The 13,604-nt window shown below is 54.1% G+C and overlaps 1 protein-coding gene across 1 annotated transcript in view; it reads right to left on the bottom strand.

The window, feature by feature from the left end:
• The window catches only part of SCN5A (sodium voltage-gated channel alpha subunit 5), a 103,118-nt gene that overhangs the window by 54,712 nt on the left and 34,802 nt on the right, over window positions 1-13,604 (bottom strand). Inside the window, exons 6-12 of the mRNA XM_054552283.2 lie at window positions 12,359-12,678; window positions 8,345-8,575; window positions 6,754-6,817; window positions 5,285-5,426; window positions 4,567-4,764; window positions 3,210-3,389; window positions 2,193-2,564 (exon numbers count right to left, since the gene is read on the bottom strand). Of these exons, the coding sequence (XP_054408258.2) occupies window positions 2,193-2,564; window positions 3,210-3,389; window positions 4,567-4,764; window positions 5,285-5,426; window positions 6,754-6,817; window positions 8,345-8,575; window positions 12,359-12,678 (1,507 nt within the window). The remainder of the gene's footprint in view (window positions 1-2,192; window positions 2,565-3,209; window positions 3,390-4,566; window positions 4,765-5,284; window positions 5,427-6,753; window positions 6,818-8,344; window positions 8,576-12,358; window positions 12,679-13,604) is intronic.

The raw sequence follows: 13,604 nt of genomic DNA, 5'->3' as shown, positions 1-13,604 counted from the left end.
AGTGATCTTGCCTTCTTTGTTCGCTGCTATAACCCTGGAGTCTCAACACTGCCTGGCACGCCACATGGCAGGCTGGCACTAGATAAATATTAGTTGGATGGATAAATTCTTGGGAATCAATCAGAAGGCTCGGGTTAGAGTTCCAGCTCTGTTCCTAACTTGCTAGGTGGCCACAGGAAATGAGGATGAAGATTTAACATGCAGGCGGAGAAAAGGAGTGGATACTCAGTGTGCTTCTCCCACCTCCATCTGGACTTTTGGAACCAGGCAGTCTCATACAAGCAGGGGGCAAAGTAAGTCTTCAGCCCCCACCTCCCAATCTGGATAAACTGAACGTGAGCTGTCTGCTGGGCTGGCCCTTCCTCCCCATCCTTGTTGATTAGGCACCCACAGTGCGCCCAACCCTGTGCTTTGTTTTCAGACTAGAACTGGGAAGAAATGTCTCACTGGGGACCCAGTGGAAGCACAGAAGGCATTCCCAGGGGCCTGCAGCCTGCTAATCTCTTTGACTCTTCAAATGTCTCCATCTTGGTTCGCTAATTCCTTTAACTTTGCAAATGACCCTGTCTTGGCCTGCTAATCCCTTTAAGGTTACAAATGGGCCCACAGAAGTGAGAATGGGTGAAGTCAGAATTCCTGGTAATGAAGTGCTTGAACTTGGATTCCTCCCGACATGTGCAGTACAATGAGATGATTTTCTCCTTAATGAGATTAGGAAATTCTATTAGCGCTCCCAGCTGCTGACCCGATTCCATGAGGCTGAGGCTCCAGGGCTGAACCTGCCTCGTTTAGTGTTCCTGGAAACTAGACACCCCACCCTTCAGATGGGCCAGGGCCTCCCCAGCTCTACCTAAAGCTGTGGTCTGCCCCCAGGGGTGCCCAGTTTCCTCCCTTCACCCTGTGCTCCAGAGGAGTGTGGGGCCCTGGGCATTCTGCAGCGTACCCCAGGAACCTCACTCCTTCCTGCTCACTAATACCAATATCAGATAATACTAATGGCTCTAACAGCAGGCAAGTATGGGTCTCAACACTGGACCTAGTTGCACTCTTTCAGTCTTCACCACAACTTACTGGCATATAATTTTCACTTTACAGGTGAGGAAACTGAGGCAAAAAGAGATTAATTAACCCGTACCAAGTCCCACAGATTGAGCAAGAGTCTGAGTGGCACAAAATAAGCCATGTGGCTGGGAGCCCTGCATCTTCAGGCCATCCTCCACCTTCCTGGTCAAGCCTCCCATCTGTTCTACCTTCTTCTCCAAGTGTGCCCTGCAGGCCTTGGGGGCTGAGCCAGATGTTCAGCTTTTTCCTGGGTGGACTGCTCTGGTCACTGTGTTGGGGGCCCGGGGTCAGCAAGGACATCTGATGGCTGATTGGGCAGCCATCAGTCTGTCATAGGACTGACTAAGTGACCAAAGCTCTGATTGGCCTTTCACAATCTGGCCAGTCCCTTCCTATCACCTTTGTAACAGTCACTGCAACTTCTCTCCCTGCCGCTCCCTCTGTTCCAGCCACACTGACCTCATGGCATCTCCTCCAACAGGCTAGGCAGACTTCTGCCTCAGGGCCTTCACATTTGCTGTTCCTTGTGCTTGGAACAGGCTTCCCCAGATGATGGTAATGACAGCTTTACTAGTGTGACATATTTAACTATCATCCCTCTTTATCACCATTACACACAATATGGACATTTTTTCTTTTTTGATTTTTTTTTTTGAGATGGAGTCTCACTCTGTTGCTCAGGCTGAAATGCAATGGCGTGACCTCAGCTCACTGCAACCTCCGCCTCCTGAGTTCAAGTGATTCTCCTGTCTCAGCCTCCCAAGTAGCTGGGATTACAGGCACGCGCCTCCACACCCGGCTAATTTTTGTATTTTTAGTAGAGATGGGGTTTCACCATGTTGGCCAGGCTGGACTTGAACTCCTGACCTCAGGTGATCTCCCCACCTCGGCCTCCCAAAGTGCTGGGATTACAGGCGTGAGCCATGGCACCCGGCTTTCTTTTGACTATTGTCTGTCTGTCCCCATTAGCATGGATGCTCTATGAGGACAGAGTTTTTTTTGTAAGTTTATGCACCTAGAGCCCAGCACACAGTAGGTGCTCAACAAATATTTGGCGTGTATTTTTGGACTTGGCACTGGTGATCAGTTTGGGAGACCAGACCTGCCCTGGTGCCTCGGGGCTGGCTCACCGTGTCTGGTGGGTGTTCTAGCATCACAGGGTGGAGGAGGTGGCTTCCTGGGGATGTGGCCTCTAGGTCGCCTGCCCCCAGTAATGAGACCACCCCATTGCAGTCCACAGTGCTGTTCTTTTTGCCATTGAGGGCGTGGCCAGGAGCCGAGGTTCCGGGACTGGGCTGTCCCTGGGCACTGGTCCGGCGCAGGGGCCAGGGCACCAGCAGTGATATGTGGTGGCTCTCGCTCTCCCCCGCTGTGCTGTTTTCATCATCTGCAAAATCTGCTTCAGAACCCAGGTCTCGCCGGCGAAAGGTGAAAATGCTCCCGCGGCTGGAACGTGGCTTCATAGAAGTTCTGCTGAGGCCATGGGTGAGGCTGAGATGATTCTAAGGGCACGAGGAGAGGGGACATGACCATGACATGTGCTCTTCATGTGCTCCCAGCCTGTCTTTTGTGCCATTGGTCTCAGCTAAACTTCTCAGAGCATTGAGGGCTTTTTTGGCCACACAGGAACTGGGTAGGTTGGGCCGGGGGTATTTGGAAGAGGGGATGTGGGGTTAGAGATAATCCTGTATCTTCTGGGATGTCTATTCCCCTCAAATCTATGTCTCTGGAGCTGGGAGCCTGAAACTTAACTGGGCTTGGAGTTAGAGCTCAGGCTGGGCAAGGGAGAAGGAGGCAGGAAGGCTCCTGGTGTTGCAGACAGGCCCGGCCTGAGGAGGACCTGGGGCACTCAGAGTGGCCCCTCACTCTTATGGGCATGTCCTTGAACTCTTACCAACCCATACCATGGGGGCTCGTCCCCCAGCCCCAGCTCCAGTGCTGGGATACTGGCCTCAGGTTGGGGATATCACAACACCCAAAACTACCCTGTCCCTCTGCCCAGAGCTCCCCTACTCTAAGGAAGGCCATGGGAAACAGGAAGGGCAGAGAGGAGCAACCATGGGGGCTGTGACAGTACAGGGGCCTAGCATGATGAGCTTTTCATGCCAGACCCACCCTGGAAAAGCTAGAACCACAGCTGGGATTACCATTGCTCTGGGACCATCTTCTGAGTCAGACTTGGGGAACCTGTCCTCCCCACATTCCTCAGTTCCTGAAGACATCCGTTTTCTCCTCTTCCTTCTTCTCTCGTGGCTGTTTACTGGGGCCAAAGGGGACATCTCCAAGGAGCTACGGGACACGGTATCCACACCCCTGATGGTGAGGGCCTGGAAAAGAGTGGAGGAAGGGATGTTTCCATCACTGAGACTTTGTGTAGCCTCAGGCTCAGGCAGGCCAGGCAACTCTCAGTGACTTGGTTTTCGCTATCAGTAAGTGGACTTGCACACCTACCCCAAAATGAGGACATCATGGAGATAAACTCAGACAGACCCAGAATGTTTTGGGAAAGATCAAGATCCAGGAAGGAAGATAGGAGTGGCTAAAGTGGGCAGCCTTGGAAGAGGGGAGTGTGTGGAACAGGTGGGAGGTGGGTGTAGATGAGCAGAGAAGTGGCAGAACCAGAGGGCAGAGGCTCTTCTAGAAGGTTTAGCTGGCCAAAAGTGTCCTGGAAGATGTGGCATAGGGTAGTGAGAAGAACAAGTGGATGCCCACAGCCTGGCTTCTAATAGCTCACTCTATAGCCAGCCTCCAGGCTCCACCATGTGGGGGACTGGGGATGGCTAGGGCAGCATTGTCAGTGCTTATTTTCTGAGACAGCTCTGTTCTCTGACACTGGACCTTCTTCACTACCCCACCAGAAGGCATCCCTTGACCAGAATAAACTATGTGCATGTACACATGGATCTCTTATCCAGCATGCACTATGCTCACAGGGACCGTCTTTACCCAGGAGCTACCACCCAGCAGGCACCATTTTCACCCAGCTGGCGCCACCTTCACCTGGAAGACATGATGACCATAGGGAACAAGTTTACTCAGCACAAGCCACACTCATAGGACCCACCTTACCCAGCAGATGTCACTTTTACCTAGTAGGCTCCTCACTAACAGGCACGTCTTAACCCAGCAGGTTCCAAATTTTTACTCAGAGATACCACATTCACAGAAAATACCTTTACCCAGCAGGCACTGCATCATGCCCACAGCACCAGCTTTACCCAGCATGCACCATGCCCACAGGCACCAGCTTTACCCAGCATGCACCACGCCCACAGGCACCAGCTTTACCCAGCATGCACCACGCCCACAGGCACCAGCTTTACCCAGCATGCACCATGCCCACAGGCACCAGCTTTACCCGGCATGCACTATGCCCACAGGCACCAGCTTTACCCAGCATGTACCACGCCCACAGGCACCAGCTTTAACCGGCATATACCCCACCTATAGGCACCTACAATCAAGTGAGGGCTTAGAGGCTCCTTGGTGGCACTGCTCACCCACCTCGTGTTCTTTCTTGAGCATTTCCATGGCCTCCTGGAAGCGCTTTTCCTTCTCCTCAGTCTCAGCGATGGTGGCTTGGTTTTGCTCCTCATAGGCCATGGCGACCACGGCGAGGATCAGGTTCACCAGGTAGAAGGACCCCAGGAAGATGACAAGCATGAAGAAGATCATGTAGATCTTCCCTGCGGACCTGAGGGTCTGGGGGAGCAAGGGGGAAGAGGTCACCCTCACCGGGGCCCTTTCTGGGTTATGGCATTTCCAAGTCACCTAGTCTAGTTGTGCCAGGGGTTCAAATAGCCATAGCCTAGGGAGGAGGGTAGAGATGTCCCACCTATAAAGAGGGACATGTACTGACCTGCAGAGGAGAATGACCTGCACACAGCTGGACTGTGTCCCACCCAAGGAGGTAGGCAAAATGTCCCACCCAACTCAGGGCATGCTGTGCCCACAGAGGGAGAATATTCCATCCTACAGAGAGAGAGTGTCCCGCTCACAGAGCAGAGCGCATCCTATACAAAGGGACTGGTACTTCGTCACCAGCAAAAAGAAAGTTTCTTTGCTTGCTGATCCCTTCTCTCTCAGAAGCAAGGGTCCTTGTCCCCTGTCCCCTCCAAAGCTCTCACCAGTGGGGAGGCTGCTGGGGCCACTTCTGGCTAGTCACTTGTGTAGCCTGGACCCTGAGCCCACACTTGCTATCCCTCTGTGGGCACACACGTACCTGCTGATAGAGGCGCTCCCAGCAGTCCTGCGTCATCAGGCGGAAGAGTGCAAGAAAGGCCCAGGCAAAGGAATCGAAGCTGGTGTAGCCGTGGTCAGGGTTCTCACCTGCCTTTAGGCACCGGTAGCCCTCAGGACATGTCCTGCAGCCACACACAGAGACTTTGTTCCATGCTGTCAGGGGTCTGCTGCCCTTGAGACCCTTGCTGGGTCGAACTTGTCTCCCTGGGCAACCCAGTTTATGCCCCACTGCTCGGTGAAGCTGAGCTTCACAAACCTAGTGCCACGCTGCTGGATCCTGCCTCCGTGACTTTGTTCGTGCTGTGCCTCCCACTGGGACACTATCTTCCTCTTTACCTATGTGTACTCTGCTAGGCCTAAATCAAGCTCTCTTCTGCCCAGATGACACACCATCCCCAGCTACTATCAAGTTGCCTCTCCTCACAGAGAGGAAGCACTCAAGCCTGGCTCATGTCTCTTCCTCTGCCCGTCTACCCCATGAGGAGTTGAGTATAGCATGGGCATGGGGGAGAGCAGGGTTGGGGAAAGCAGTGAGCGTTGGCTGAGCTGAACAGGATGAGCCTAGGGCAAAGGCAGGGCCATGGGGTTGAGAAATGATTCTGGAAGGGATGGGCTGGGGCTTGGCCATGTCAGGAGCCCATTTGCACAACTGTGCACACAGCCACTGGTTCAGTGAGGCAGATCCACAGTTCACAGAGCTGGAGGTGATAGCCTCTCTCCAAAGAGGAAATGCTGGTCTGGAGTCATGTGTGCATATGTGTGTGTGTGTGTCACACACACACACACACACACACACGAGGGACTTAGCTAGTGGATGGATGCATCCAAGGGACCTCTGTGTCTTGCTAATGCCTCAAGACCCTCCAGACAATCTCTTTGGTGACAGGAAGGAGGCAACAAACTTGGTACTTCTCCTTTGAGGTGGCCCTCTGTGACCCCCTTCTCCAACACTCCATGGCACTGTCACACTGATCCAGACCCTGGTGTGCACAGGGCCCTGGAAGCTGCACATGGCTACTGGGCATCTCAAGGAAAGTCCAGGCTGCTGGGGAAACCACATTTGCTCCAAGGGACAGATCAGCAGCGAGGGAGGGAAGACTGGAGCTGGAGGGAGCAGTTCTGGGGAGCTTCTGGAAGGGAATGGAGCTGGGGGTGGACTGGTTGGGGGGCTGTAGAAGGCATCCCAAGCTATCCCTCAGTCCCAGCCCACCTTCAGGGCTCCGTTAGCTCTCGCTGCAGCTCTGTCCCTGACCTTTCTCTAGCAGCTATCTCCTCTGTGCTGGGGGCAAGGTGGGGAAGCTGGGGAAGGGTCCTGGCAGGGAAGGGACACAAAAGAACGCCTCGCTGTCCCTGGGGTCAGGGCATAAATAGAAAATACAGTCAGTTGAGAAAACACCAGGAGACTTCCCTGGCAGGACAAGGAGATCCGGGGTGGTAGGTGCCACATACCCAGCGTCAGAGCTGTTCCCACACAGTAACACGTCAGAGGTGCCATTCTTGAGCAGGTAATTTTCTGTAAGAGAAACATCATGCTGGTGAGGGGCACTCTGGCCCAAAAGTTTCCGCCTTGCATCCAGGGCTTTGGGGAGGTGGAGACCTCACTAGTGGTCTTCCTTCTTCTCTGCCCCTTCCCTGCCCCTGCCCCTGCCCTCTGCCTGGCCAGGCTTCAGGCAACTCTGGCTGCGCCTCTGGCCTTCCTCCTGCTCCTCTGCAGACATCCTGCTGCCAGTGCCCCCATGCTCTCAGAAGACACGGGAAGCCCTGGGCAGGGCCTCAGCTGTCCCCACAGGAAGCTTCTGCACCCTACCCGAAACCACTCAGGGGGCCCACCAAGGCCAGGAGGCAAGGGTCTGGGCAGAGTTACAGCTTGGCTGCCGAGTCACTGTGGGGCCTTGGCCGGCTACTGCCCAGCTCTGTACTCACTTCCATCACATAAAATGGTGGAAGTGATGCCTGCCATAGTCACCATACTAACGCTGTGGTCTGTCTGGATGGGGCTACACCAGACAGGACTGCCCGTCTTGTCCTCTCCTCTCTGTGGCAGTCATCAGTCTCCAACAATCACCATTACCTGGCTTTGTCTTAGGCGACAGTTGTCAAAGCATGGTCCTCGAACCAGCATCATCAGCATCAAGTGGAAACTGCTTAGAAATGCAACTTCCTGACTGCCACCCAGACCTACTGACCCAGAAACTCTACGGGTGGGGCCCAGAAGTCTGTTTTCCAGAGCCTTCTAGGTGACTTGGGTGTACATGAAAGTTTTAGAACCGCTGTTATGAGGCCACTGCTGAACTACTCATTGAGTGTCTGTTTCGTTTTCCAAAGTGGACTGCTGGTGTATGTAAGAGGCCCTAACTTCAGAATGGCCCTCATGGTCATTCTGGCCCAGGGTCCTGTGGCCTGGAATCTGGCCTTGCAGCAGCATGTACCTCTGAAACAGACCAATGGCTCTAGTCAAGAGTGGTGCTGGCCTTCAGCCTGGAGAATGGAAGTGTGAGCCACGGGGCAGTGAAACAACGGAGGGGCTCACACAACTTGGCACATCATTGGGCTTGTTCCAACCCTCTTGCAGGGTTCTGGGGTACACGAATATGGAATTAGCATCCTGGCAAGGAACACTGATGTCAACTGGGAAATCTCCATGCGAGCTAGGTGGGGCTTCACTCTGAAGCCTCATCAACTACTCTGGCTCCATGTCCACCCCTTTCCTAAGCTGACACTCTGTGGGCAGCCTGGTCACCTTGCCATTGCAACACTCTAGGGTCAGTCCCATCTCCAAATGCTGCAGCTGCTGTTCCCCCAACTGGCCCTCCATCTAACTCCGTACTTCCCACTCTCAAGCATTGCCTCCCCATCTAGCCTGGGAAGTCACAAGGCAGGCCCTAAGTCTGCTACCCGTCTGTCCTCTGTCTGGGTCTCTGGGGGATCAGGCAAGGCTTGAACAGCCCTGGAGGCCTGCCCTCTGGTGACGTCTGTGTGGGAGGTGTCCCCGCTCTGCTGGTCTCGCAAAGCCTTCCCCAGCTGCAGAGCAAGTTCGCACCTGGATCACTGAGGTAAAGGTCCAGGGATTCCCAGACCAAGCCGTCGGCCTCCACGGAGCCGTTGGTGCCATTGAGCGCCGTGAAGTTGCGCACGCACTTGTGCCTTAGGTTGCCCATGAAGAGCTGCAGGCCTATGAGGGCAAAGACGCTGAGGCAGAAGACTGTGAGGACCATCACATCAGCCAGCTTCTTCACAGACTGGATCAGGGCCCCCACGATGGTCTTCAGCCCTGGGGAAGGCAAGAACAAGCACGGGGTCACCCAGGGGCACTGAGCTCTGTGCTCCACTGGTTGGGGGCTAGGCCTGAGTTGAGCTGGGGTGGGGCCAGAGTAGGCAACCAGAGGTGGGGACAGAATAAGGGAGGCTTCTCCTGGGCTTTGAGACCCAAGCCCCACTTTCCTCAGCAGCTGAGATTGTGTCCTGATTTCCCTGGGCAGGAGTCTAGGCTGGCTTTGTAGTTTCAGAGGGAGCCTGCTCTTCTTTGCTCTCCACCAGCCAAATATATGGCATGGGTGTGGAAAGTGCTGCTTTCTTGAGAAAACACATACGCAGAGCATGACCCCCTTTGGCTGGTCTGAAGGTGTGCCAGGCCTACCCCTTTTAATGTAGTCCATGGAAAAGGAGATGGAGGCAATTGAAGGGCCTCAGCCTTGATCTTGAGACGGGGCGAAATAGAGCCATTCCTGCTGGGGGTCCCCCTGCCCCACTGCTGGGGCTGGCTCTATTTGATGTACAGGGAGTGTGGATTGTTTGGAGGAAACTAGGGGCCCAGGGTCTGGTCGGGTAGGGGCTGGGGGCTGTGGTCAGCTGTGTGCTGGGGGCTGTGGGTGAGGGTCTGGCGGGGTCATGGTGGGTGATGTCTAAGGGGCCTGGGTTGCCTCAGGCCCACCTTTAGGGAAGGTTCAGGAACAGGACTGACCTGCATTGCATCTTCTCACTTGCCCTGTCCCTCTAGGACCTCCAAACACCCCCATCCATCCCATTCCCCATAGCTGAGAGGCTGTGTTCTGTTAGTTGCACAGCCTAGCTCCCTGCAGAAGCCAGCACCACACAGCGGAATGACAGAAAAGCATGTGTAGACACCAGTCTGGCCCTTAGCGACTGTCCTAGGACAAGTGCAAGCAGAGCATGGGGAATGAGGAGGCTCCTCTGCCAGCGGCAGGGCCCTGCCCCTCATGTCCCTGTCCCAAGCGGCCAGATCTCAGATTAAGCTCCATCCATCCACTGTCCAGCCGGTTAATGTGTTAGGAGCACCTGTGGCTTCTGTGCCTGCTGCTGCTGGGCCTGTGACCCACAGGCAGGGAGGCCATGGTGAGCAAACACAAGATGGGGAGAGGATGACCTCCCCATCGTGCCACTGACATTGCTGCCCGCCCAGGGCTCAGAGGCACTCAGCCTTCCTTGTGGAAATCGTCCTGGCAGATGTTGGCAACTGCCTGGGCACTGGGTGGACCTCACAGGTCTGGGCCCAGAGTAGTGGTGGTGGTGAGATTCACAAGTTCTTCATGGTCCAGAGCTCCTCATCTGTAACAGAGCTTCCTGTACCCTTTGGTGGGTTTACTGGGCTGGAGATCTGCATGTCTCGAGGGGAACCAAGTGAAGACTGATGGACAGCAGCTCGAATACCCAAACTGGTCTCTGCCTCAATTGTTAGGCTAAGGTCTCTTTGGCCTGAAGTGTCCCATTCAAGGCCAGCAAAGCACCCCCTGACCTGGTCTGTGGAGATAGTGGCCAAGGGTAACTCACCCCTTTGAACACTTCTCATATTGATGATGGATTTCACTTCTGGCAAGAATGGTTGCAACGAAACTGCAGGATTCTTTCTGAAAAGACCCAGGAAGGGATTGGCCCCAGGAGATCAACTAGGAAATCCTCCTGCCACTGAATTAACAGGCTGGGTGGAAGAGCCCTTGGAAACCACCAATTCTGATTTCACTCTCATTTTATGGAAAAGCGACTGAGTCTAGAGAGGACTAGGGCTATTTCAGACCCAGCTCAGAGGACACCTCCTCCCGAGGGCCTTCCACAATGCCGACCATGGCATTTTTCTATTGGCTGCTTTCAGAGCCTGCTGGCTCACTAGGTTGCTGGCAGCTGTGAAGAGGTCCCACCGAGCTAGGCTGAGATTGGTGGGCTTCCTCCTTTTCCCCAGGACCGAGAAATATTTCCCTTTGTAAATCTTTCTTATAAAACACACCAGGAATATGCCTTAAGTCCTGTGGTTAGTGTGTTTGTCTACTTTGGTGGGGTGAGTGCCTGTGAGGCTGTCCCTGGGGCCCTAGAGGACAGACTATGTGGTTTCTGAATCTATGTGTGCCAAGGCCCATGATGTCTGTCTCAATGCAGTTGGCTCCATGGGACTGAGCGGGAACAGACCGCCTCCTTGCTACTGGCCCTTGGCAGGGGTCTGGGCCACTTGTGGGAGCTCTGGGGGAGATGCGGCCCTTATGAACATACTATAGTGGGTTTAGAGGCCAGAAAGCTCAGTGTGAACATAGCATAATTGGGGGCTGCTCTGGAAAGATAACTAGCCCTACCAGGGGGAGTCCAGATTCCTTATTGGAGCTTAGAGCAGGGCTTCTGACTCCTTGGGGGCGACAGTAGCTCAATGCAGGCCATAGGCCTGGGAGCCACCAGGTTCCACATCAGGAGTGGATGTAGCCATCTGGTTCAACCGATCCTCCCGTCAGCTCTCACACCTCCCTAGAATGATGGCATGCAACCTATCTCCAGCCGCCTTTTTTTTTTTTTTTTTTTTTTGAGACAGAGTCTCACTCGGTTGCCCACGCTGGAGTGCAGCGTGATCTCGGCTCACTGCAACCTCCACCTCCTGGGCTGAAGCGATTCTCCTGCCTCAGCCTCCCAAGTAGCTGGGATTACATGCGTGCACCACCACGCCCAACTAATTTTTATATTTTTAGTAGAGATGGGGTTTCACCATGTTGGCGAGGCTGGTCTTGAACTCCTGACCTCAAGTGATCCACCCGCCTCGGCCTCCCAGAGTGCTGGGATTACAGATGTGAGCCACCGTGCCCGGCTGAGCTGTCTTTTTAAAAGAGGTGGCTTACCCAGTTCTAAGTGTGGCTGCTTTCGGAAAAGACTTTTGGAAGGAACCTCTGGGCACTGCCCCTCCAGAGCAAGTTCCTCCAAACAGGAGGAGCTTTGAGTCTGGGGAGAGGGAATACAAACTTAGGATAGGAATGTCTCCTGGGTGGAACTCAGCTTCAGCACTGGCCCATTGTACAACCAGGCTCAGAAATCACAAGTCTTTTCAGAGTTTTCCTGGATGGATAGATGGAATGGTTTCTAGAGAGGTTATCTGGGCCTAGGAGATTTCCCAGGTGCAATTGCCAACATCGGTCAAGGAGAATTTCTTCCTGAGGCTACCATGCATGGTTTGCTAAACCTCTACCGCACCATGCAGCGAGGGCTGTTAGACACCAAGGCCCGATGATGCCTGTCCACAGATTACGCTTTGTTTCACAAAATGGGGCTGGGGCTCTGGCCCTACTTCTATCACCAGATGGGGCACAAGGCGGGCTGAGGCAGTCAGTCATGAAAGACCGTGCTGGAGTTTTCCTCTTTCATTCCGGGTGTGTGTGGGGGTTCCTGCAAACACACTTCTTTTCGTTTCTTCATCAGAAGCTGACATTTCAGGCTGAAGCAATTCATGTAAAGCTTTTAGCTATTCAAATAGCTGAGTGTGGTTTGGAAAAGCAGTCCACTATCTTGGAAAAAATTTAGGTTCAATGTAGGCCCCACCGTGGGGTGCTCTGTGCCCCCTGGTGTCTATGAGAGTGGGTTTTGCTGGGGTGGGAAGGCTGAAGCCCATTCTGAGGCTCCAGGGGGACAGGCATGTCCACTGCCAATAGCCCCTGGCACCTGAGCCCTGGGAAAGGTATTCTGGTGACAGGCACATTCGAAGGGCCTTCTGGAGGGTTGCCTTGGCTCCCAGGTGGCTGGAAAGGCCCAGGCGTATCCCTCTAGCCTTGGTGTTTAACCTGATTTTCACCTGAAATGACTGATATAGTTTTCAGGGCCCGGAGGACTCGGAAGGTGCGTAAGGCTGAGACATTGCCCAGGTCCACAAATTCAGTTGTGTATCTGTAACAAGGGAAATTCACACACGAGACAATGACAACACGATAATAGGAGACACACAGAGGAGGAAAGGGGGTGGGGAAGACAGAGAGAGAGTCACTTGTAGCTGAGATCTGAGAGGCAAACCTGGGCATCTTACCTGGGATAACTGAAATAGTTTTTAGAGCTCTCAGGACTCTGAAAGTTCGAAGAGCCGACAAATTGCCTAGTTTTATATTTTCTGATACATACCTGCAGAATCAAACCACAGTTATTGGGAATTACAAAGCAGAACCGCCGCCTGCCCTCCCCGACCAGCCCTCTCCCTTGGCCCCCTCCCACGGGGGTGGGGGCAGTGCTGTGGATAGCCCAGGGTCTCCCTCAGGTTTTCTTCTGGATTTCAACCCTCCTAACACAGGACTTCAGCTTGAGTGCCGTAAGGATGTCCACACGGCAAGCTTCCCAGTGGCTCTCTTGGTGATGGTGCCAAGGATAACCGGTGCTAAGAGGCAACCACTCTGCCACTCTCTCCACACCATTGGGACCCATGACATGAAGCCACATGTGGGGTCTGGGGCTGGGGACACATCAGAGTGAAGAGGGAAGCCTGTTTTCCAGGAGGCTCAGGTCAGGTGATACAGGAAGCAAGTGCGTTTCTGGTCATAGTTTTGGTTCACATCTTCTGTGGTCTGTTGATCAGTTTGTGCCTGGCTCAGAAGTCCCTGAAATCACGAGGTGGAGGTGGCCTGAACACTCATTGGAAAAAACAGAGTTCCCAAGACAGAGGCACTGGAAGACGGGAAGAGAGGTTGCCTGAATATCTGTTCTTCAACTACTCACAGGCAAGGAACAACCCAAGAAGAGAAAAGGGCAGGATGAGGGGCCCCAAGGCAGTGGAGCGCCTCCCCAAGTCTACCGGTCCCACCCCCAGACTCTTGGTATCTTCCAGGGACGGCCCTGGGTCTCCACTGGAGGAGTGGCCTCCAGAGGCGAGATGCCCTTCCTGGAGTCTGTCTTGCTTGGGTCTGAGTGAGGATCAGCAGGGAGAGTGGCTGTGGGCCCCCTCCTGGAACCTGGACAGTTGCCCATCCGTGGCCTCCACAGGGACAGAAGAAGGTGGTCTCTGGGGGCAGGGACCTGCCCAAGCAGAGCATGAGGACATGCAGTGTATGGGCCAC

This window comes from Pongo abelii, chromosome 2 (genome assembly GCF_028885655.2).
Source record: "Pongo abelii isolate AG06213 chromosome 2, NHGRI_mPonAbe1-v2.0_pri, whole genome shotgun sequence".
Lineage (NCBI taxonomy): Eukaryota > Metazoa > Chordata > Mammalia > Primates > Hominidae > Pongo > Pongo abelii.
Note: the sequence above shows the minus strand (reverse complement) of the source record. Positions and strands in the feature narration are given on the sequence as shown.